At 41.2% G+C, this 24,817-nt stretch overlaps 1 protein-coding gene across 1 annotated transcript; it reads left to right on the plus strand.

The window, feature by feature from the left end:
• The first annotated feature begins 1,459 nt into the window (after positions 1–1,459).
• On the plus strand, positions 1,460–23,710 carry LOC146619403 (glycerophosphodiester phosphodiesterase 2-like). The gene is made up of 16 exons (XM_085370941.1): positions 1,460–1,521; positions 3,736–3,841; positions 4,267–4,370; positions 5,478–5,571; positions 6,303–6,362; positions 6,467–6,565; positions 6,742–6,835; positions 11,847–11,992; positions 13,655–13,737; positions 15,320–15,470; positions 15,739–15,957; positions 16,136–16,293; positions 17,733–17,880; positions 19,915–19,997; positions 21,031–21,110; positions 23,604–23,710. The coding sequence occupies exons 1-16, from the start codon at positions 1,460–1,462 to the stop codon at positions 23,708–23,710; spliced, it is 1,794 nt and encodes a 597-aa protein (XP_085227067.1).
• The last annotated feature ends 1,107 nt before the right edge of the window (positions 23,711–24,817 follow it).

Raw genomic sequence — 24,817 nt, forward strand, 5'->3', positions numbered from 1 at the left:
CGTGGTTTCCCTCTCACACTTTCACCCTGTCATTTCCTCACTCTCCCCTTTATCACTCCATCTGGTCCTTTCTTGTTTGCCCCACCTTCCATCATCCTCTTCACTGCAGTAATAATATCTGATGTCACAGTTGCCATGGGAGCTGTGCGATAAGTTTGCTGGTCGTCTAGTAACAGACTTCAGTCACAAAAATTAAAATGGAAATGACAAACAACACACTGAACTGTGCACATTTTAAGATGGGGATGTATGTAGTATAAAATATATTGCTTATGTTAGCACGTTTTAATAAAGTACTGTCATCTTATTTCACCTATTTCCATTTTGCAAGCAAAATGTAAAGAAATGAAGGGTGCTCAGTGCTTACTGCACATTACTGTGTGGTATAGAGCAGAATAGTTTTGGCTGAAATGAATTGCACATCAGGAATTTCAAACCTGGTTGTAAATTTCTTGAGCTACTGTTTTCATTCTTGTGGAAGAAGCTGTCTTATCAGATCCAGGAACAAATCTAATTTTTAAATAAATCCATCAATTATGTCCACATTAGGGCTGCAGTATCACCAGGTGAAATGGGATTTTCTAGATGTCCTTCACCACAAAACATTTTCTTCTGGGAAATCCCAGCTGCACTTCAATGCCATATTTAATCTATTGAACGAGGTTTACATCGGGTTTCCTGCAACTTTTTGGGTGCCCAGAAAACCTCCAAAGGCAGGTGTCAAGAATCACCCTTATAAGACATATGAACCACCTCACCTGGCTCTATTTGAGATGAAGGAGCAATGTCTCTGCTCCAAACTCCTCAGCTATCTGTGGAGGGCTGTCCACACAGAAGTGATGCAGGAAGCGACTTCCAGAAACTTGAAGTAATGTCATGTGAAATAACAGCTTGCAGTGTGAAGTGAGTCCATTCTTGTGTTTATATGTTAAGGCTGAGGAAACTGTCACTTCATTCTTTTCAGTTGCTACTCACAGCTCGTGACTGTGAACGAGGTGCAGCTTTACAGCGATGCTACTCCAATCCCCCTGAAAAATTGCTGCCATTACTCTGTCTTTAGGGGTAGATGGAGAGAGAGAGACTTGTTCTTCTTCTGTGGGTGTAGTTCAGTCGTTCTGCTCCAGATGTGGCGTGATAGATTAGCTGAGCATGTAGGACATTTGATTATCATAAATCACATGTTTGAGCTGTAGATCAAATACAGGTCAGTGTGTATTTCTGTGAGCTGATCTGCATCTTCTGGGTTACTTTAAGCAGGCCACAGTAATGAAACCAGGACACTCACATGCTGTCTTGCTGAGTCTACTCTTCCTGTGAATACATTTTAAATTGAGATTTCTTTTCTCCCCCTTAGGTAAAGAGTTTGGTGGCCAAAAATCCAGCTTTTCCCCTCTCGCTGTCCTACATGTCTTCTCTCCTTTTCTGTCTCTCCCTGTGATGCTGGGCTGGGGCTGACTGTATGCCCGTGACCAGACTGAAGCTGGGGAAGCTAAAGGTGGTGCGGCGGCAGCTGCTGCAAAGGTACAAAATACCATCACCATTACACTCACTGTGGTACATACAGACTGTAGTTGAATAGTCCAAAAAATGGCCTCTAACCTCTTTTTTTTCTTAGTCATTTTTCCTTGATCTTGAAGGAAACATTGTAAGTTAATATAGCTTCTAATCATTATTTACCAAGGTCCGGTGGATTTAGAGAAAGCATATAATGGAAGCCAAGAGGTGAACTGTGGTACTTCATGAGGAAGTCATGGAAAAAGTTAGGGCAGAGAAGTGTGTGATGGTGATGCAGGACATGTATGAGGACAGTGGTGACAGGACAGGCTGACTGATGAGGTCAGGTCTCTGAAATATGATGTTTGCAGAGATCAGGTGGAAGAGAGCCTGGAGAGGTGGAGGTGTGCACAGGAGAGACGCTGGGCAGAAGATGTTTAAATGAGAAGGAGACAGATGGAAAAGTGAAGATGCGAGGAGCAGAGATGGTGAAGGAAGATGAGTTTAAATAGCTTGGGTCAACCATGCAGAGCAACTGACAGTAAACAAGTAAGGCGAACAGGCAGGGTGGAGACATGGTGGGGACACATGTTAGAGGCAATTTTTGACACAGGAATATCAGCAAGTGTGAATGGGAAGGTTTACAAGATGGTAGTGAGACTTGCTATGATGTTTGGGACTGACAAAAAGACAGGAAGTGGAGAGCAGGGCTCGCAAAATCACCAGCCCGACGTCCCGGGGCTAGCGATTTTGCAAGCCCTGGAGAGGCTGAATATGTTAAGATTTTCATTGGGAGTGACCAGGATAACATTAGAGTACATCAGAGAGACAGCTAAAGCTGAGCAGTTTAGAGATGAAGAAAGAGAGGCAAGGCAACCTCAGCAGCAGATTTTGTTACAGCTGCACTTTTTATGAGGGTTTAACAGAGCCTGCAAAGTTAAAAATAAAACACATCCAGAAAATGTAAACAGCAGACAGGGTTAGCCTAAAGTAGCTTGAATGGAGTGTCCTGAATTATTTTTACACACTGGTACAAAGAGGCATTCAATAAAACAAAATACACCCTGATTTCAAATCTAGAATTTAGACCATTTTAATTGTCATTGGTTCCTCGGGGCTGAACTTAATTTGTTTTAAAGTATCAGAAAATAACTTTTCAAACATCCTGTCTGTACACGATGAGCTTTACACTGTTTTCATGGAGGACTGTTCGATCTAAAGTATGACCATCTGTACAGGATGAGTCACACAGCTTATTTATGTACCGAGATAACCTGAATGCATCATCTAAACTGTGCTATTTTCCTGTGTGTTTACTGTAGGAAATGTTTGTTGCTGGCAGTTCGTTGATTTCAGTAAAATCTCGAGCAACCAGCACATTGTCATGCAAAGATTTATTAATTTTAGATGTTAGTGAATCTGGGTTTTCACTCAACATTATTTTGATTAGATTATTTCACACCCTGCACTATTCTTTGCTCATTTCCAGCTCAGTATTTTCATGTTGGAGTACCTTTGTATGAATCCTAGATTAAACTAATGCTTTTTCATCATATCAGTTGGACACAGTATAACACAGTGGTCACAGGATCATTAAACATGCTGTCACGATTTGAAATACTGTGTACATCCTCACGTTTATGTGCTTTTCTTTTCTGGTTTTTCTTTTTTGAGTCGATGCTCTTGTGTTTTTAGTTTTCTTTTACTCTTTATGCTGTAAGGGCCATCGACTTGTCAGGGGCTGCAGATGTAAAGCTAAATCTGGCACATTTATACATTGACCCTTACTGTGCATGATCCCTTTTTTTTTAAACATTTGAAAACAAACCTTCTGGGCCTCGATGCTTCAAAGACGAGCCCTTTTAGCTCCTGTCTTGTCCTTCCTGACTCTCTTCTGTCCCTTCCGGCAAACACAGGTTTGAACAGTAGGTGGGTGGAAGGCCAAGATTTGGGGTGGGGGGCCAAAGAGACCAGTCTGAAGCCTGTTCCTTTGGATAGCAGAGGTTACCTGCCCATAGGCTTTGTCCATGTTCTATATGAAGATTCACCCCTGTAATAGTACATGACAGAAAAAACATAAATGTCCAGTTTAACACTTCTCAGAAATGACAGTAAAGTGTGTTGCTCAAAGCCTATTTGTAATAAAATTGTAGGACTACAGTTCATTCATAACATGTATTTAATATGTTGAATGCTGTATTTAGGAAAGTGTCATCCTGAGTGTTTTTGTATCTGTATCAGGTATGAACACCAGCCATTTGTCTCCTGCCTGGCTGGCCTCTACGGCTGCCAATGGAGACGATACCAAAGAGCCCGGGCACAGCCGGGAGAGTGCTGCTGCAGCAAGGTACACACACACACACACACACACACACACACACACACACACACACCGTCTGCAACAAGCAGATTGTTGGTTAGTTTGCTGATTGTGCAAAGAGTATTGATTACCCAGCCGGTTCTCCTCAGTCTGGCCTGCTGACTCTGACTGCTTTTTCTATGAAAAAATATCAGTATGTGCATACGCTCTGTCAGCTGGTTTTAATATTTAGTGGTTCTATTTGCACCTGGTAATAAAATACGTCCTCAGCATCAGGGAGTTTGTGCTCCAAATATGAATGTAAACCTTTTTTACCCCGAGAAAACAAGTTCGCCTTTAAACTGTTTAACATCTTCACCAGGAGCTAGCGGAGTATGATACAAATATATTTGATTTTTTTCTTTTGTGGAGTAGAAATGGGATGTTTGATTGAACTTCTGTGTGTTTTACAGGTGGAGTGTGGCAGCTTTGGTCTCCTGATCCTCACCTTTTTCCTGAGTTTTGTGTTCCTCTATTTCTGGAGTGAAGCCCAGAACGACTACATTGACTTTGACTGGTTCGTACTGAGCACACTGACAAACACTGACAAGTGCTCACACATTAATGTTTTGCCTCTGGCACATATGTCTGGAGAGGAAACCTTTACTCTCTATTTTCCAACTGATTGGCAAATGGTTGCTGAAGGTTGCTGGCTGTTGCTGGGTGAAATCAGTCCCAAACAAGGTTCTGGACCAAAAACCTTTGCAATGTCTTTGGTCGCTAGAAGATTGTCACTTTTGCCCATAGTTTGCATTAAAAACACAGATGACATGTCTGCAAACACTCAAGCAGTAGAGAAAATGCAAACTAGTAACTGAGAATGTTTGCCTTCAAAGTAAAAGTTGTCCCTTATTGCTGAAAGAAAAATGTCACAAAAGATGCAACTTTTACTTTGAAGACGTCTCCATTTCTGGGTTGCATTGTACGCTTCAGTTTCACAACCGCTCATTAAGTGTTTGTTGTAATTTTTAGTGCATCCATTGTTTTATGTGATGGAGTTGGGATGTAGCCATAAGAGTAGAGCTGTTTGGAGGAAATAAAGTTGAAAATCAATCGTCAGTGAAACGTTTTTCAGAGTCAGAAAAAGACAACTTGAGCAGCTGTAACTGTCATAAAGCATTTGAATCTCCCACAACATTTGTTCATAAGTCTAAGTACACTCATATGCACTGATTCATGAGCAAGACACACATCTTGGGAGTTCATTCAATCGTCACTGATTTTCACACTTTGAACTTGTATTGAAAAATGCAACACAATACTACATTAACTGGTTATTTTTTTTGTAACAAAACCTAGCTGGTTAGGACTCAAAGAAAACATTGTTTAAGTAAAAAATACAACTGTTGCTGCTTTTAAAGAGCTTTTCTGTTCCAGCTTTATCTGGTTAAACATGTGCTCCACACAAAATATGCATAAAACACATCACTTACAGATTCATGACAACTGTCTCCAGGAAATGTTGCAGTTTTTGTCCACAGGTATAAATGTCCACAGTTGATGACTGTTTGATGTTTTGTTCAGAGTTGGTGTGGATTAAACTGACCAAACACACCATGAAGCACACTTTAAACAGACATGAAGCTGCTGCTACAGTTTTGTTTCTGTCCTTTTGTATCTTCAGGTTTAACTTTGGGAATCTTGGGTTCTGGTTCCCCTGGTCTCTGGTCCTGCTGATTGTTGCTGCGGCTCTCTTCACATACATCGCTCTGCTATTGGTATGAACACCGATTTCAGATTTCAACCCGTCTGGAACCTGGAAATGTAATAGAAAACCAATTTAAAAAAGAAAGAAAGAAAATAGTGGTTGCCACTTTAATTCCCTGGAGCTGCCAAGAAAGCCTTTGTATTACAGCTACAACAATGTTCTTATTAAAGTTCAGCAAGTTTTCAGCAACACCTTATTGGGACCTACTTGACTGTTTGTTTGCTCTCCTGTTACCAACCTGTGCCCTCCTGCAGTTATGCAATAACAGCAAAGCATTGAAACATCACAGATTACTTGTTTGTTTTTTTCACTTTAACTGGAGTTCTTCAAAGCGTTTTATTAGACACAAGTGTGCACTGTGCCTCGGGCTCCATCAGCAGGTCGTTTGACATTTAGGAGCTTGTCTTCTTCTCTAGAGTGACAAACTTATGTAAGACTTTTATATAAAACATGTGAAAGAAAAATCTGTATTAACAGTTGACTTTCTGCTTTGAAGATTGGCTTTGATCAAATCCGTAGAGATTTGACTGTTTTTATTGGACACATGAAAGAAATGTAATAATAAGAAAAAAATCAGGACAAAATAAATTTTTATTTTTATTTTTTTTTAAAGTTCTTGAAGTTAAAGGTTTAACAGATGGTTGCTTTAATCAGCTTTATAAAACGCTAATATTAATAGATAGTGGATATTAAGAATATTAATGTCTGACACTCTAAGCCTGTTCTGCACCTGTTGTTTAGGTGCTGGCGGTGTGTTTGCTTTCTGAGGGCCAGAGGTTGTACCTTCACTGGAGCCACAAGGTATAAATACAGAAATGTAAAAGAGCATGAAGTGTTGGTTTTTCAGGTCTCCGTTGGTGTGCACTCACATACGTTGTATTTTCTCGTCTTCCTCTCTTTGTCAGTCTGGTATTGTGGTGACGCTGGCGTTCTCCGTCACAGCCACCGCCATCCTCTCTGACCTCTGGAGCAAAGAATGGAAGACTCTCCTCCTCTCTCTGCAGGTGAGCCACACCAGCCAATCACAGCAAGGAGTGATTCGTTGTTTGGTTTTGTTTTTTTCAAATAATTAACCACAGTTTATTAAACATTGTACAGTTATTATTGTAGTCATAAATATTAGCAGAGAGATTTGTACAGTTATGTTTATTACGTGCTGTCGCTTTCTTTTTATATTTAGGTCACAGCACCTTACCTACATGTGGCTGCAGTGTCATTGATGGCGATTCTTTCCTGGCCAATAGCATTACATTTCTTTCGCATGAACAAGAAAGGTAAGGCATGTTTTGCACTTTAAAAATAACACTGAAAGTTGGGTGGGGCATAGACGGTGTAAAACATGGGTTCAACCGTCTTAGGGTGAAGACAAAATGGAAATGTCTCAAATCTGCCATCTTTTAATGGCCAGCAGGGGGCGACTCCTCTGGTTGTGAAAAGACTTCGGGTGTTCGTTACTTTACAAAGTTTCAGGTCAAACTGAATAAAGCATGAAGTTAATTTAGTAATTTATTCATTCATCACTTGAGTTACTGACTAATGACTCATTCCTGGAGCTTGCAGTGTCTTCAGTTTCTCAGTCTGATCTGCTGAAGTTTATCATATTTGATTTTTTTTTGTTATTATTTTATTTCACATTTTCAAAATATAAACCAACACAAATCCCAAAACAAACAAAAACAGACCGTCTCAGATGTGTTCCAGAAAAAACAATTAATTCAAGCAAACATGCACTTCACAGAACACCACAGGATAGAGCACCAAAAGCTGGAGTTGATGAGAGTTTACAAATCTGGGTCCAGTTTAGTCCAATCTGGCCCTCGCAAAGTGTTCCAAGAAGGGTTTCCAGACACTCAGAAGAGAATCTTTTGAGTCTTTGCTGAACTTTTCCATTTGTATTATGGACACCATGTCTGTTACCCACAACTGAAAGACACAACATTCCCTCGTCATATCTGATTTTTAAACACCAACATGAGGACAGTGCAAACACTCAGGTCGATGCTTTAAAACAGAACCTGGGTGATGTCTTTGTGCATGTCTTTCATACTGTGGGTGATTGTGCATTTGCAACACTGAACCTTTCTTAAGCATCTGATTCAGTTTTTACAGTGGGGCAAAAAAGTAGTTAGTCAGCCACCGATTGTGCAAGTTCCCCCACCTAAAATGATGACAGAGGTCAGTAATTTGCACCAGAGGTACACTTCAACTGTGAGAGACAGAATCCACATGGTAGGATTTGTAAAGAATTTATTCGTAAATCAGGGTGGAAAATAAGTATTCGGTCAATAACAAAAATACAACTCAATACTTTGTAACATAACCTTTGTTGGCAATAACAGAGGTCAAACGTTTACTATAGGTCTTTACCAGGTTTGCACACACAGTAGCTGGTATTTTGGCCCATTCCTCCATGCAGATCTTCTCGAGAGCAGTGATGTTTTGGGGCTGTCGCCGAGCAACACAGACTTTCAACTCCCGCCACAGATTTTCTATGGGGTTGAGGTCTGGAGACTGGCTAGGCCACTCCAGGACTTTCAAATGCTTCTTACGGAGCCACTCCTTTGTTGCCCGGGCGGTGTGTTTTGGATCATTGTCATGTTGGAAGACCCAGCCTCGTTTCATCTTCAAAGTTCTCACTGATGGAAGGAGGTTTTGGCTCAAAATCTCACGATACATGGCCCCATTCATTCTGTCCTTAACACGGATCAGTCGTCCTGTCCCCTTGGCAGAAAAACAGCCCCATAGCATGATGTTTCCACCCCCATGCTTCACAGTAGGTATGGTGTTCTTGGGATGCAACTCAGTATTCTTCTTCCTCCAAACACGACGAGTTGAGTTTATACCAAAAAGTTCTACTTTGTCATCTGGTCAGATGAAACCAAAGTAGAACTTTTTGTTGAAAGTCCGTGTTGCTCGGCGACAGCCCCAAAACATCACTGCTCTCGAGAAGATCTGCATGGAGGAATGGGCCAAAACACCAGCTACTGTGTGTGCAAACCTGGTAAAGACCTATAGTAAACGTTTGACCTCTGTTATTGCCAACAAAGGTTATGTTACAAAGTATTGAGTTGTATTTTTGTTATTGACCAAATACTTATTTTCCACCCTGATTTACGAATAAATTCTTTACAAATCCTACCATGTGGATTCATGGATTTTTTTTTCACATTCTGTCTCTCACAGTTGAAGTGTACCTCTGGTGCAAATTACTGACCTCTGTCATCATTTTAAGTGGGGGAACTTGCACAATCGGTGGCTGACTAAATACTTTTTTGCCCCACTGTATATGCTTGATTTTATAGGTTTTTAATCATATCTCGTATGTAGATCTACATGGAAGAACTCGTGAATCAAAATCACATGAAAAGTAGTTAAATATTTGATAATGCTACACCAGAACTACACCCTTTAAAAAAAACTATGTTTTTATGTTTTATTATAATAAAGGGAACAAAAAGCACATTTTTGTCTCAGTTTAGAACTTGTTCTCTTTTAAAAGCCAGAGTATCAGATAGTTGGGAAAGAGAGAAGAATAGAAATAGGTATATGCAGCCTATCAGTACAGTAACTGAAAGAGAAAAAAGGCTGAAGGATCTTAGGGAATTTCTTTATTGGCTTTTTGGCTGCAAAAGTTGTACTCCTGAGCAAATCCTTCCTTTTCTGTCAAAGCTTATCAACCTGTAGATCTCCCTCCAGCCACCGTTAGGCACAAAAGGGTTTTCATTTGAGTAATTTTCCTACAAACTGAGTCTGTTTTTATTGGTCTCGAGGTCATTCTGATCTCGTGCCCTGCCAGCTCTGCCCCTTTAGCTGCCATCTGTTTCTTTTAACCTGTCTTCAGGTTGCTTTCTGTCTTGTGTCATGTCCTTTCCTCTCTGCTGAATGGCTTTGACCTCCGTGTCTCTTCTCTCTCTCTTCTCTCTGTTGGTACTTTCTCTTGTTGCTATGGTGATTTAGCGGGCAGAAGGATGCAGACTCGTGTCAGGGGTCTGTGCTAGCAGAAGCAGATTGTGTAATATGGCTTAGTCCTCTTTAATGTTTTGAGATAAACATCTGGACAAAGTTAAACTGGATACTGGGAGAACTATTAAAGCTATTAAAACCTGTAAAATGAGCCATGTGCCATACGTAATAATTTCCAACTAGCGATTAAGCCCAACAACTTATCAGGAAACTGGATGTCCCATAGTCATTGCCTCCTGTTGGTCATTAGAAAATAATCCAGACTTTGAAGCTATGTGCGTTTATTATACTCGATTAAATCTATGACTTTATTTAATTTAGGATTGGTTTAAACATTGGTAAGGATTCCTGTGAAAGAAAAGCAAAATGTCTGTCCTCTATTTTGATGATGTTTGTAACAGTAGCTGATGGTTTCTGATGGTTTTGGGCAGGTTGTTCAAAGAGGAGACAGACGGGGCAGCAGTAGGAGTGTCTGTGCTTAGTCATGCTGAGACTCTTTAGTGGGAGGCTGACAAAGGAGCACCTGTTGACATTTCCCAAAAGGGCAGAATTTCTCTCTCTATTAATGCCACAATGACCACAAAAAGTCCCACTTAAATCTGGCTTTTATCTGTAGCAGGGAAGTGTAAAATTGGCCTTCCTTCCTTGGTCAAATGACTCAGCAGTAGTCATAGCTCTCGTGCATAGATATATATACACATAGAGGCCACAGCAGGGCTTGCCAACGCTGTCTTGCTCGGGGCATTAATCCTGTTCCTGTGCAAAATACCAAACCTTTGTTCTGCTTTTTGATGCTCTAATGAAAGACATGGAGTAGCAGCACTGGTGTGAGGATTTTGTGCAACATTTTAATTATATATTTTACTAATTTGATGCAATACTTACACTGTGACCCAGTGTGGTATCAACACATAACTGACAACTTAGAAAGATCACATTTTAAATTGAATTTTTAGGCACTTTCTTATTAGCGGTGGGTCACAAAAAACACAACATGTTCCCTTTTTTTTAGTTTAATGTACAAAAAACATGCACACGGCAACACGGTGTGGCAAAGAGGCATTAGCTGAAAATGTAGCATAGCTCGGTATGGTTGAGGACACTTGACAAATGGAGGGCAAAAGAGGTGGTAGGTCTTTAAAGCTTAAAAACTATCAACAGCAGATGAAGAAATGGGGGAAAAAAACCCATCAGAGACTTGACACAGAGAGATGCATTTGTTCTTCAGTTGAGCCAAGTCTCCTGAAGTCTCTGAAAACTACTTAAACAAACTAGAAGAAAGCTACCAGAGTGGGCTCGGGCTTTATAAAGGCAGCCATACCAAATATTGAAGCTTCTTAGAATCGTGCAAACTCTGCTGTGTACATGTATGGCTGCACTCATTTCCATCTTCCTAGCAAATTATAAAGAAATGTGGGGTCACTCAAGATTTGTGCACAGTAATGTATAACCAAAGATTTTTTTTAAATATTTTCTTTCCCTTGTTAACCTGACTCAATAATAAGTGATATTCTTGATACTAATAAATTGATATATTAAATACAGGCAGTCCTCACACAGTTACAGATTTATTGTTTTTGCTGCAACCGTCTAAATAGTCCTTATTCTGGTCTCACCTTTTAATTTGACCTGCACAGAATAAACCGGTGCTGCCTGCAGAGTTTCTCTAAATGAAACAAACTCAGAGCCTCGTTTATTAGTGAAGACGTGATTTGTTTCAGCCTAGTTGGAGGCAACTTACCCCTCATTAAAATCTTAGTCCTGCTGACCTCTGGTGCTTTATTTGTCAGCTTTCTGTGTCGAACAGACGAATTCTGGGGTAACATGGTGTTCGGGGTGGATTCAGAGGGTGGGGTGATGAGTGGGGTAAGATATCTTTTATTCATCAGGGAAGACAATTAAAAAAGGCTATTCTGCCTGTTGTAAAGTTTAAACTATACACAGTCTTGCATGAAGTTACTATAAAAACTCATAGAATAGTCTTATTATTATTATCTGTATTTAAGAGGCTACAATTCAGGTCTTTGTATTTGCTCTCTGTCCAGACTTCCCTGTGTTGCCCATATGGCTGCTGTTGTTAAGCACTATGTTGATCCTATCAAGAAAGATTTACTCCATATTATCCTGATTAAGTTCCAGTTTCTACTGCATAGCACTCCTGTAACTGTGAAGTTTTATGCTTGTTAGTATTAGGATTTGTTTACATGTGAATTGCACAAATTACAGCAGAATGCGTGTATTTTATGTGCAGAATATTTGGACAGTAGTATGCAGTAGTACGCTCCTGTTTCATGACCGTTTATTTATTTTTGTGGCATTTAGTCCGTCAGGTGGCCGTCCTGGGACTCTTTCTGTCCGTGCTGTTCTCGCTCTACTTGGTTCCTCTGGGAATGTACTCGCCCTGCATCAAAGAGGCGGGAACTCTGGGACCTGCCCCTACTCTCATTGGGCACAGAGGAGCTCCAATGGTGAGGCTGAATTAAACCATTATCATCTGATCTGATTTTGTTTATTCCTAAAGTAAGTTTGCAAAATATTTTAACTTGTGTGATTGTGGATTAGCCTCCCTTTGGGTAATGTACGCATCATAACGCTGACATCATCACATCAAGAATCGCAGTGCAGTTATGTAAAAATAGAAAACAATGATCCACGCTGCAGTTTCACACCTTGCATTTCCATCCACTGGGACAAATTGGACCCTTTGCCATCCTACTTATGGGGCATTTAAAAAATAAACTGCCAAACAGTTTTTTGACTTTGCCCTAAAATAAAGTCATTAAAAAAATTTCCACTTGGAGTTAAAGTGGACATTAAACACCACGTGTACAAAGATTAATTTGCACCATGAAGCCCTGCTCTCACAAACTTGCATAGATGTAACATAGCAGCTCATAGACTTACATTATATTAGAAAACCAGTGAACCTCAGTGGAAAACAAGATTAAAACTAACAAGTCTAAGAGGGTCACTTTGGTGCTCCCCCTGGCTACAGCAAAGAGTTTCATGTTAAGAAAACAAAGATGTACTGTCCACTTTCACTCTGTGTCTCCTAAACAGTCAGTGTTTCCTCGTTGTTTGGCTAGCTGTGAAACGGGAAAATCCACCTGTTGGCTGTAATGTTCATGCAGGTGGCAGCAGGGAAAGTGGATATTTGTTATTCAACATGCGTCTGAGCTTATTAACATCATAGGAGGTCAATTCTGTCGTGGAAGTAGGTTTCCATCTAAGTTAATGTCAGCTGTGACAGTTCTAACAGTTGTGCTGCTTGTTGTAGATCAGAAATAAATATAAACAGCTTATATTAAGTTGTGCCCAGTAGCTCAGCAGATACTCTAAAGCTCATGATGTAATGAGGAAAAGAAAACAGGCTGATATCCAGATTGACGTTTTGGAAACTGATTTTGCTTCTGCAGCATCCTGTGTGCAATCCTGTTAGAATATGTCTGATCAGGGCGATGGTTGGATCCTGTTAAATACCCCAATTCTTTGATCTTTGGGCTGAAAGAAGAACAACACTTGGTGTTTAATGCTCAATCAACAATCTCTTTATACCATACAACCCTTTAGGCATAAACGTCCGGATGGGAGATTTGCACAGGAGGGTGTCCGGCAAAATCTCGAAGTGTCTGACTGTTTCTCACATTCTTATAGCTTCGGCCCCCTTCCAGACTAAGCCTAAGTTATGACCTTGGCTTCCTGTGCAGTATGTTTTGTTCTTTCTAATCAGACAAATAAGGCCATGATTCTCTGCAAACAGTATTTCTTATAAATCAGTAGTATCATGCATCATAAAACAGTGCAATATCCCCTTTGAGTTTTTCATCTCGGAATAAACAATCAGTTACAATCAAACAATCAATCTGCTGGTCCCTCTCTAGTCTAAACAAGTGTTTCAGTAACTTTCCACTAGAAGATGGTCCCCTCTTATCTACTTTCTCCCAGGCAAGCGTGAGCAAGAGTCTACAGCTTTCTACCCCCAAGGACACGTAGTCTAATGCCTTTATTTTCAGGGCCGTGTCGACTTAATACGGCACTTTATGGTTATATGGCATTTTAGTTAATATAAAGCATAGCATGGAATTCCATTCCAACAATCCCTTCTGAAATTGTTGCTTGTTTTTCTGTAGCTCGCTCCGGAGAACACTGTGATGTCTTTTGAGAAGGCAGTGGAAGCTGGAGGAGAAGGACTGGAGACTGATGTCACCATCAGGTGTGTCATCCTGCTGATTTTTTTTATCTCACTCTTTTATTTATGGAGCATGTGAATTGCACACAGTAATGTCACTGCTGTAAAAACAGATAGATCTTGAATTTAATCTACAAAATTCATTATAAACTTGACTTCCTGGTTACAAGGACCAGTCTCAGTGTTACAGAGTTACTTAAAGTAAAATGTCCCAGCAGGTCTGATGGTGCTCAGGATAACTGCTGGTTCAAGCTAGTTCAGATGCACCACTTGAGCTGCGTCGTATTGTATGCCCATAACAAGCGTAGCAGTCTTTCTTTCTTAACCCTCCTGTTATGTTGGTTTCCAGGAACACCGATTATGCTCCTGGGTTAATTTGACCCGGGGCAAATTTACTCATCCAAAAGTGTCAGAAACACTGGCATTGATTATTTTACAATTTTCTTTTATAATTTTGATTTTTTTCGTTTTCTGTAATGATGCAGATGACATGTGACATCTCTTCTGTTCTGGGTCAATCTGACCCGCAACATAACAGGAGGGTTAAGCTGAAAATTTCCCATCTTTCACTCTAATATGTCAGTACTACTGCTACCTCAACCCCTCCACCACCCCAGCATCCACCTATAACCTCTGACAGGATGTGTTCTCACCAGTCATATATGCTGGCATATGCTTTATTTATCTCAGAGGCTTATTTGGTGGGTTATTTGTTTGCTGACAATAGGAAGAATCAGTGAATAAGTGTGTCTCACACCAAAAGTGTGAAAGTTTGGAACCTGGCATGTAACTTAAAATCCAGACTGCAGATGGCACGAAAAGATTGCTCATCTAAAGCCAGCCTCACATTACAGGATTACAAAAACTCATGACTGCAATCGGTGCATCCTTTGACACTGACTGTTACCTCTGGGCGTTTCTTTAATGGTAAAATGATCAGATCAATCAGATCAGGTGATCAGTGAACTACAGCCGAGTCTCTTGAATTACACAGATCAGATGCTAGCACGCTTCTCTCATTGCTGAGGTGATTACTGCCATGCTAATCCAATTAGCGGTGAGCACTCCCGTGAGCCTACAACCAAACGTTTAGCGCCATTTTACAACCTGAAAACAGGAGGATCAGCTGCATGGCTCAACATCAGCGGGTTAGCTTAATCCAGTGCTGTTGAGTCTGGTGGTGCTTTCATAAGAATGAGTTGTATTTCTATGTTGTGCATGATACTGGGCTCCTGTTGTGTAACTACACTATATAATGTCTTTCATAAGGTGAGCTTTCTGGTAGGAGTGCAGCGATTTCTTTTTTTTTTTTTTTTTTTTTTTTTATTCCTTCGGCCACATCAACAGATTTGTGAAAGAGGATTGAAGCTCAATAAGTGCAACTTACTGAGAGTCTGCAGGGCAGATTCTGGGGTTCAGTTTGTATCATAAATCTACATATTGTTGTTATGAAGTCATATTATCAGTGCTGACCAGTGAATCTGGTCATCCTTACTGCCTCTTCACTTCCTCTTCCCTTGTATCACTTACCCTTCATCTTGGAGTCCTACTTTTCCTTCTTGAATCCTCGTGTTGTGACTCACTGAATATTTCTTTCTGTCTGTAGTTTTGATGGTGTTCCCTTCCTGATGCACGACTCCACCCTGAAGAGGACCACTAACATCGCGGAGGTTTTCCCAAACAGGACACACCTCGACGCCTCCATGTTCACTTGGACCGAGCTGCAGCAGTTGAACGCTGGTGATTGGTTCTTATCGGTATGACCAGCACGCACGCAGCTCAACACAGAGCAACAGCAGCATGTTGTTGGCTTAGAAATGCATCATCTGTACAGAAACTACTGAAGAAACACATTCCTACAGATATTTAGAATTCACAAATGTTGTTTGAGTTCCTGCTGGCAGTGACTGACAGATAAACAACTAAGCCAAAGAAAAAGACAGAAAATGTCCCTCTAAGTTAAGAGCAGGTGAAATTCAACCTGATTTTTTTTCCTCTCACCATCACTCTGCTTCTCACTTGCAGAGGGATCCGTTTGGCACCGTGTCATCCCTCTCTGCGGCAGACCGCTCCCAGGCCCAGAACCAGTCTATTCCCTCACTGGTCCAGTTCCTGGAGGTAGCAGCCCGAAGTGGTAGACTCGTACTGTTCGACCTGCGCAGGCCACCGCTTGGACACCCATACAGTCTGTCATACATCAACACCACTCTACAGGTGGTACAGGCCCACATCAACTCCTCGCAGGTAACTGATCAGGATTAATGTATCTGCACTTTGATTTAAAGATAACGTTAAATTGGTTTAATGGGGATATTTTTGGTTTCAGTCTAGTGCCGTTCTGCAAACACAATCAGTGCATTTATTTTTCCTATTGTTAATTTTTCCTGGTGTTGTTTGCTCACTGTGTTATGTGTGGCTGTAGGTCCTGTGGCTGCCATCTGAAGACAGGGACCAGGTCCAGGCTGTGGACCCACACCTGCAGCAGACCTCTGGAGAAAAGGCTTCTATCCAGGAGTTGACAGACGGACACATCACCAGACTGAACCTGCACTACAGCACCATGTCTCAGCAACAGATCCGGTACAGAGCTGATAAACGGCATACATTAAACGTCTGTCTTAGGCAGTTTTAATTAAAGATTGTTAATCACTGCAGCGGTAATTATTTCAGAGTTTCTTCAGATTTAGGTTGTATTCGTGTCAGGAGAGGCCACATGCTCACACTCATGAATTATTAACCAATACCAGGGCTGTTAATGATTTGAATTGTCATTTTAACTTGCATAAATTACTCAAACAACACATTAAAGATAAAACAAATATTAACCAACACAATTTTAATTGTGAGTTTAATTATAATCAAGCAGATATAAATAATAGCATTCATTTGAATGTATTGGCTGTCATCTTTGTGACAAACAAACAGCAACACAATCAGCTGCTTCTTCAGGTTTTGCCTGACCCGATGTCCTGGTGATGGAAGTTCTGCTCTGTGTTTCTTCTTTTTATGCACTGCAGAAAAACTATTCATGCAAAATCTGATTTCTAAAATACAAATTAAACATAGTTATTTGTACAAGTCTGTAAGTTCAGACTAGAAAAACAACAACAGATATAATGGCCTGCACATAGTTCAAACATTCAATTATGCAATCACATCCATCTAGTGGCAAAACAACCCTATTTATACCAACTGGGAGAAACTTGACATTTTGAATTGGTCTCTTGTGTTTGTGCATGTGTGCAGTTATGTAACCCAGATACAGATGGACGCAGCTTCCTCAGTGACTCCATCTCGGTGCTTGTAGAACAACCTCAGGGAAGTGAGAGGGAGATAAAGGGCAGGTGTGAGAGATGCTCATCGCCGAAGTGAGGAGAGGAAAGTGTGGATAAAGAGGAATTTGTTCAGTAGAGGCATGAAGGAAGCAGTGGAGGAGGTACAGACGGGTCCAGCTGAGAGGAGAATAAGAGAGGGAAAGAAAGATGGTGGAGTGACTCACATACAGACAGTTTTCAACACAACTTACACAGGCGACTGAAATAATCTTCCACTGTTACAACTGATTCATCTTCATGAAAACGTTTCAACTGTTATTTGTCACCAACGGTGACGGGTGGAATGAGTCATACTGTTATTGCCTGATAGGTTTTAATCAGAGCATAAAGCATGCGGTCAAACTTTTACAAGTCTTTTACAGGCCACTGACTCACTGGAAAAACTGCAGTAGAATGTATGAATACCAGAGTTAAACTTAACAGCTTTCTTTTTCATCAGTAACAGTCTTTCATTAAATTTAAGGCTGCAAATGTGTGGAAAAGTTAATCCCTCAGAAGCCCACGTCTTTGTTGGTATGAGCGTGCATTAGTGCAGATGGAATTGGCAGCTTGCACATTTGGAAAAGCCCGATCAATGCTAACAGGTTTCAGAGCAGCATGCGCTCCCATCCAGGCGATGTCTCTTTGTCAGAGAAGGCTTGGCATGCTAAACTGCATCTCTCTCTCTCTCTCTCCCCCCCCCAGAAAGTACCAGTCAGTGAACATCAGCACTAACCTGTATGTGATCAGCCAGCCTTGGCTCTACACACTGGCCTGGTGTGCTGGAGCGCAGTCCGTGACCACCAACTCCATCCACATCCTGTCCAACATCAACAAGCCGCTGTTCCTGATGGTGAGCAGATTCAAACCTCCAATTCTTTTATGAGACAGTCATATTAGACTTTATTAACCTCCTAGGACCTGGCGTCCACATATGTGGACATCAAATGTTGGTTGTCTAGGCCAAAATACTACATTTTGCTCTACAAGGGCCTGATATCTAGGGATGGGTATCGTTTAGGTTTTATCTGATACCGGTGCCAAACCGGTAGTTTTGAAACGGTGCCGGTGCTTAAAGAATGGAGAACACAAACTTTGTCCAAAAACCTCTCATGTTCAGCTGTTTGGTTTTTTTTTGGTTTTTTTTTTGTAAAAAGATAGCAATGTTAGCCTTTTCTGCAGCTATAGGGCATATATGGTATCACTCTTGGCTGGAAGCAGTGCTTAAACAATGGAAAAAACACAAAACTTGTCCTAAACCTCTCATGTTCAGCTGTTTTCCACTTTTTCTTTGGTCATTTTAGTCTTTTTGGCCAGGGTGAAGGGAGTATCTGCCATCAAACAAGAAGACGGCCGCATGTAACTACGACGGTGTTTGCTAGTTCACCTTACATGCATTAATTTAATAAATAAAATAAATTACACACGAACAACATTAAGCTACTCACGCAGAGAAGAACGGCTGCTGCTGCATCATCATCCGTCATCATTTCTGCTACACTGGCAGGGCTAGGGGCCAGGACTCTCCTCTTCAGGTTCTTGGGGGATGTTGCTAACTCTGGGTCCGATAACAGGCAACCCACCTGCAGTAGATGTGCTCGCTGTGAGGTCTGGCAGCAAGCTATCAAATACGGGTGCATTTCTCGGCTTTTAAAAAAACGCTATGCGTCGCCAGGTATTTCATCGGATTTGAGGTGTTGCCTCCTTTGACAGTATCACAGTATCAGCTTAAAGCACTTGTTGCAGGCTGCTGAGTTTGCATCTTTTGCTGTGAAGTACAGCCAGACTTTTGACCGCTTGGCCTTGGGCATTTTTAATCTGTAGCTCTGCCCTAAAAGAACGTATGTACCTAGGCCCGCCTACTATCCTTGGAAAGGTAAAATGATTGGCTAGAATCCAAAGTGTATGACATCTCAAGAAAAAAAGCACCGAAATGTGCGCTGCTTTTTGGTCTGGTTACTACCGTTCATGTCAGAACCAGTGCCATCATGGCACCGGATACGGTACCCATCCCTACTGATATCCACTTACGAGGACATTATACTACCACTGTTCTATCAAAATTTAAAATGAATGTACTCATATGTGGATGTCAGACCCTTGTAGAGCAAAATAAGGTAAAAAGATAATTCTTTGTTTTTCCATTCATCGGGTCCCAATCAGCCCAAATAGAAAAGATAAATTAAAAATGCATGCCGTGAAAGAGTTCGGGTCTTAGGAGGTTAAAGAAACCAGAAGGCTCTTAGAACTTAGAAACTGTTAAAAGTAATAGGATTGGTTACAAGCATTTACATGTAATATATTTCATGCTTCATTAAAGAGTTATTCACAAGCTGGCACCACATACTCTGTTAGATATGAAAGCATTTGTAGAAGATAATGGCAGATTGTGTAAGGATGAACTGAGGCTGCGGTTTGGTGAAGGCCTGTGAGGGGACTGGCAGCAGCTCCCGAGGAGACAGATCCCCATGTGCTAATGACAGAGAAGCAGAAGGGAAGTGTCTGAGCTGTGGTCCCTCTCCTTAGTTTCAGATAATTACCTCCCATTATGTCTGATGAAAACAGTTTTTAGGCTTGTGTCAGCAAGCTTCAGGTAGGGCTCTGAGTAATTCACTAAAAACGTCTAAAATTTGTTGTTATCCACTGAAGCTTGTGCAGCAGGTGTCGTGTGTGTTTGGAGATTGTACCTGTGAGCATTTGATTACATAAACCTTCTCTCCTGCTCCAGCTCCAGTGTAATTATTATTTTAATAAGAGTGTTCAGTCCGTTTACCATCACTGTGCTGAATAATCGTATTAATGCTCAGTCTCCTCCATCTGTGACCCAACAAATCTCAGAACTCTTTGTTTAATAAATGTAATAAATCCTTTTATTGTGTCTCTCTAGACCCCAGAGGAATATAGTCTGATGTGGATTCTTACTGATGTGGTGTCAGCCTTCCTCATCACTGCAATTTTCATATTCCACTGGTAGGAACACACACACACACACACACACACACGAGCCCGTTCAGCTATCTTAGTGAGGACCTTCATTGACATATTAATGGTTTCCCTAACCCTAACCATTAAAAATGAATGCCTAACCCTAACCCTAAACCTAACCATAACCTGTGCATAAGCTGTGCTGGGCTGAGTCGGTGTGGCTCACTTTTGTGGAAGCAAACATTTTGTTTCTTCACACAAAAATAATATCGGAATATTTTTTCGTTCAGCTTCAAGAGATCCTAAAATTATGTTTTAATATTCTGCGTCTAATTATTTACTTTAATCTCTTCTTCAAATAATAATTATCTTCAAGTATAATATTTTTAAAATATTATAAAAATGACAATAAAGCCACATTGATTATATTTATTGATATTTGCACACATTTCACAGTATGTGACGCTCGGCGGGTTTTCTCTTGATGTAAGATGTCAGTTTCATTTAAAGATTTATTAACTTTGATTATCTGTCTAGTCATACATTACGAAGTAATGAGCTACTAAGAACAGCATTAATAATGATAAATGCTCCTTTTTATCTAAAGAAGCTGCCTTTTTTGTGCTTTCAAATATTCAGCCACGATTTGTTTTATCAACTCAAACTGAATTTGTCATGAGATTGTGTTCACAGCGAGATCACGAGGGGTTAATTTAGATCTGAACTCAAGCACAGCTTTTTCAGGTTAGCTATTTGTGACTATAACTAGCAGCCCTTAGACTGAGGATATGAAGAGAGTTGGAGTCTTTCCTGTCACACAGACGATGCTCTTCACCACAAAGAAAATCCTCTGTGGTTTTATTTGTACTTTTTTTTCTGCGTTGCCCCTTTCATCATCTGCTCCTTCCTTCACTCTTTGTATAGGCGGGCTTCAGTTGAGGCTCGCCCAGACCTCCTCTCACATGTGTACACATCAAAGCTGCTACACGCAGCAGCCTCAAAGCACAGTGGTAAACACAGCAGCACACCAGGTTACGCTCTGCTGCTCTGATCTCTGTTTGCGGTGTGTGTGTGACAGGTGGAGAGAGCGAGGCCTGCCCTTCTGGTCCGGCAGCCGGCAGACTCACGAGAATGGACCATACAGCAAGTTCAGGACAGGTATAACAACGTTTTTCTTGTACACAGTGCTGGATAAATGTGAAACATCAACTTTCAGCAGATTACACACGTGTTCCAGTAACTTTGTCATGCTTTGTCCCCGTCATGGCTGATATTACCTGTTTTCTGTGATACGTTGAAGTGTCCTTGGGCAAATACTGAACGCTTTATTTCCCCTGATGCTTCCATTATTGTGTGACTCTGTGAGTGAACGTTAAGGTTCAAAGGTCAAAGTTCTGCATGATTGGTGAATCTGCAACTAGACAAGACAAACTGATGAAAACAGATGTAAACATCTGTGTCACTTTCATCCCGGCTGAGGTTTAGCTTAGACTTTAAAGGTGCTGCTAGTCTGCATTCATTGAAGACTGTGTTACATATTCAGGGGTTTTTACTACATGGAAATTAAATGTTTGGTGATGTTGTCATAAAATTAGGTTGTCCTTTTTAAAAAAAAATTAAATTTGGTATTTCATTGATTTACACGTCATACTCATATTTGGTTGGTGAACGGTCAGAAATGTGAGGAAAACACTCAGATTTCTGCCAGTAGTGATAGTCTCACAGCCTTCACTTTGTTCAGTGATCGTGCTTAACGGCTGAAATAGTCACCCACACAGTGCTGTTGTAGCTTCTTATGTAGCAGGCTAGCCACCAAGACTGTAGCTATTTCATGAAAACATCTGTGCATGCAGTGATCTCCTGCTGTGTGTCGTATGTGTCATGTGTGTCAGACTCCGCCGAGATCATCTGTGTTCGCTGGAGCGCTCTTCACTCTGACCCTCCTCCTGGAGCCCTTGTCTCCCTCCCCCTGGTCTTCAACCCATGACCCCCCGCATGTCAGCCCTGCATGTCGTCCCTCCAAGAACCTTGTATGAGTCATGAACCCTGTTTTTAATGTGCATCTTTCTATGTTTCCTGCTGAAAAACTGCTTTCCATCATCCATGGAAATCATATGAAACTCTGTGAAACTACAAAGATCATTAGCTGTTATGAAAGTTTTTAAAAAGTTCAAGAACATAGCCCCTTAAAATTAAAAAGACAGTTCAAGATCATCTTGTCGTGGCGATCGTGGCTCAAGAGTTGGGAGTTCGCCTTGTAATCGGAAGGTTGCCGGTTCGAGCCCCGGCTTGGACAGTCTCGGTCGTTGTATCCTTGGGCAAGACACTTCACCCGTTGCCTACTGGTGGTGGTCAGAGGGCCCGGTGGCGCTAGTGTCCGGCAGCCTCGCCTCTGTCAGTGCGCCCCAGGGTGGCTGTGGCTACAATGTAGCTTGCCATCACCAGTGTGTGAATGTGTGTGTGAATGGGTGGATGACTGGATATGTAAAGCGCTTTGGGGTCCTTAGGGACTAGTAAAGCGCTATATAAATACAGGCCATTTACCATTTACATTTACCTCCGAACTGTTTCAGTGCAGCTGCTGTTTTTAGATCACTCTGCAGATTCAGTCCTTCTCTGTGAGCGCTGCCACGTTAAAACAGCACTCCTTCAATTTTGGTTTTTATTCTAAGGAAGTGCCTGAAGTTTCACTGAGGCAGAGCTGGTGAAAAGGGTGGAAGAGGAGGAATAAACATCGCCTCTGTTCTGTTCTCCCTCAAACACCTCAGGATGTTAGACTACAGTCTTTTTTGGAGGGGCGGTGCCTCTGATCTCTGTTTACACCTGATCTAGTGCCTTTACGTTTGCACACTGTGGACTTGTCAGTTTAAAAAAATGTTGACAATGGCTCGGTCATATCTGGACACCCAGCTCTTATGATAACGATCTTTCACTGACAGTGTCAGTCTGAAACAGAAGTTGTCTGCTCTCTCCGTCCTCGCTGACATTGCAGACTGCCGAGGTGGTCACAATAAGGATAATTTGAAGCATTAGCATTTTTTAGGTGGTAGTTATATCTGAAAAAGATCCTCACTACCATTTGTCACATCAGCAGTTCTTTTGACTTCACTGTCAGATGAAGACTCTTCATGATGTGACACAAAATTTCTTTTCTTCGCAAAAAGTTCCACGAGCACATCTCCTCCATCCCCTCATCACACTCTGGAGTTTTTAATGTGTGACACTGAAACGGCCCAAACAGGATGTGGTTCCCTTTGAAAGAATTTTGTTTTGTGACTTTATGTTCTGCAGTAAATGACTTCCTACTGAAAGGACTGGAAATAAGAAAAAAGTAATTTATTACTCATTGTGCAGCTGCATATGGCAGTAATATGTGATTTGCCAGAGTTTGTGTCACAGCACGCTGTTTGAGACCCGCTGCTGTACAATAATTACAAATTGGAAAATAATGATCTGCAGGATTTGTGCTTGTGTATCATGCACTTACCTCAGTAGTGTACCCCGTCATTTATGCTGTCCTTCCTTCTTTCCTTAAGTCCTCTGACCTCCAGTTTCACCTTTGTATTAATTCCCACCATGCTGACACCATGTGACAGTATAAACTGTTGTCGTGAACTCACTGAACACTGTTTGGGTTTTTCTGTTTTGCAGAGCTCAGCGATGTTTGGTCCATCTCCAGCGTCACTGTCCGGCCTGATTTACGGAGCATGCCTACTTCACCCAGCACCCCTCACCTGCCCACCATCACAGAGGAGTGAGAGGGAGGGAGATTAAAAAAGGAAGGTGCAAGTCAGGAAAGGACAGATAAGAGATGGAAAAAGTCCTTGTTGAGAGTGTGATGAAGGCCTGTCAAACTCTCTGATCTTAAGCTTTTGTTATTTAATTATTGTTGCTTATAATAGTCAGTCTATTACTTAGCATCAGTTTAACACCCACAAAATCGATGTGGATTGATGGGACTTGACAGTGTGAGCAGCCAACACAGCATTTGTCTTCACATTTTGATGGAAAACTCCGAGCAGTGCACAGAAATTTGTGACACCACCTTTTAACAAACAAATGAAAACTAAAAATGTTTGGAAGTCATGACAGAGAGAGCAGAAAGTAGACGGCACACTCTATTCTCCATCTGTCATCCTCTCGGTCTGTGGGTGGGCCGCCTGTGGAAGACGAACAGCTGGAAATAAAAAGCCTTCATTCATTTCCCATCAGAGATGAAGCAAATGGACTGTGGACACGCGCCCTGGGGTGTCCGTTTCCATACTGTAATCTCATGATGCCATTAAATTCCTCAAAGTGAGGACAGTTAAAGACGAGACCAGAGGATGAGGACGTTTTCATTTCTGGTCATTCGGCACGGTGAACGAACAAAATAATGAACGTCTGCAGCTGCAGTGATCCATCAGTCACCTTTGTGTGTCTGCTCGCTGATGAAGGACCGAATGTTGATCAGAGACGCTCTGTGATAAACTGTAAACACAGAAGAAATGAAATGGACTCTTACATATGAGCTGTGCTTTTTCATTTTCAGCTGTACAGACATCAGGTGCATCAGACAAAAACCTTAAACCATGTCTTAAATGATCATTTGTGTGTCTGAATTGCTAGATTCAGTGTGTGAACTCGACACTGTTGGACTGACAGAATGAATGTAAACCAAAGGCTCGGGAAGGGTACAGTTCATCTGTGTACTAAAGTGAATGTAATATTAAGTTTCCAAAAAGTATGCAGATTTTTGGCTGTATGTCCAACATGACATTTTTCCCAGGGTCAGATCTGTTTTACCACCGTGGGGAAAAAGTCATTTAAATTAGTTTATATATACATATATCTCTATATATTGCTGGTTAGCTTAATCTATAAGT

The sequence above is a fragment of the Diplotaxodon limnothrissa genome, linkage group LG14 (assembly GCF_057381915.1).
Source record: "Diplotaxodon limnothrissa isolate DT_005_m linkage group LG14, D_limnothrissa_male_GT1.1, whole genome shotgun sequence".
Lineage (NCBI taxonomy): Eukaryota > Metazoa > Chordata > Actinopteri > Cichliformes > Cichlidae > Diplotaxodon > Diplotaxodon limnothrissa.

Coding starts and splice junctions, on each gene's coding strand:
- LOC146619403 (XM_085370941.1), top strand. CDS start 1,460: ATGCCCGTGACCAGACTGAAGCTGGGGAAGCTAAAGGTGGTGCGGCGG. Junction 13,738..15,319: donor GAGACTGATGTCACCATCAG/GTGTGTCATCCT, acceptor TTCTGTCTGTAG/TTTTGATGGTGTTCCCTTCC. Junction 21,111..23,603: donor ATACAGCAAGTTCAGGACAG/GTATAACAACGT, acceptor TCTGTTTTGCAG/AGCTCAGCGATGTTTGGTCC.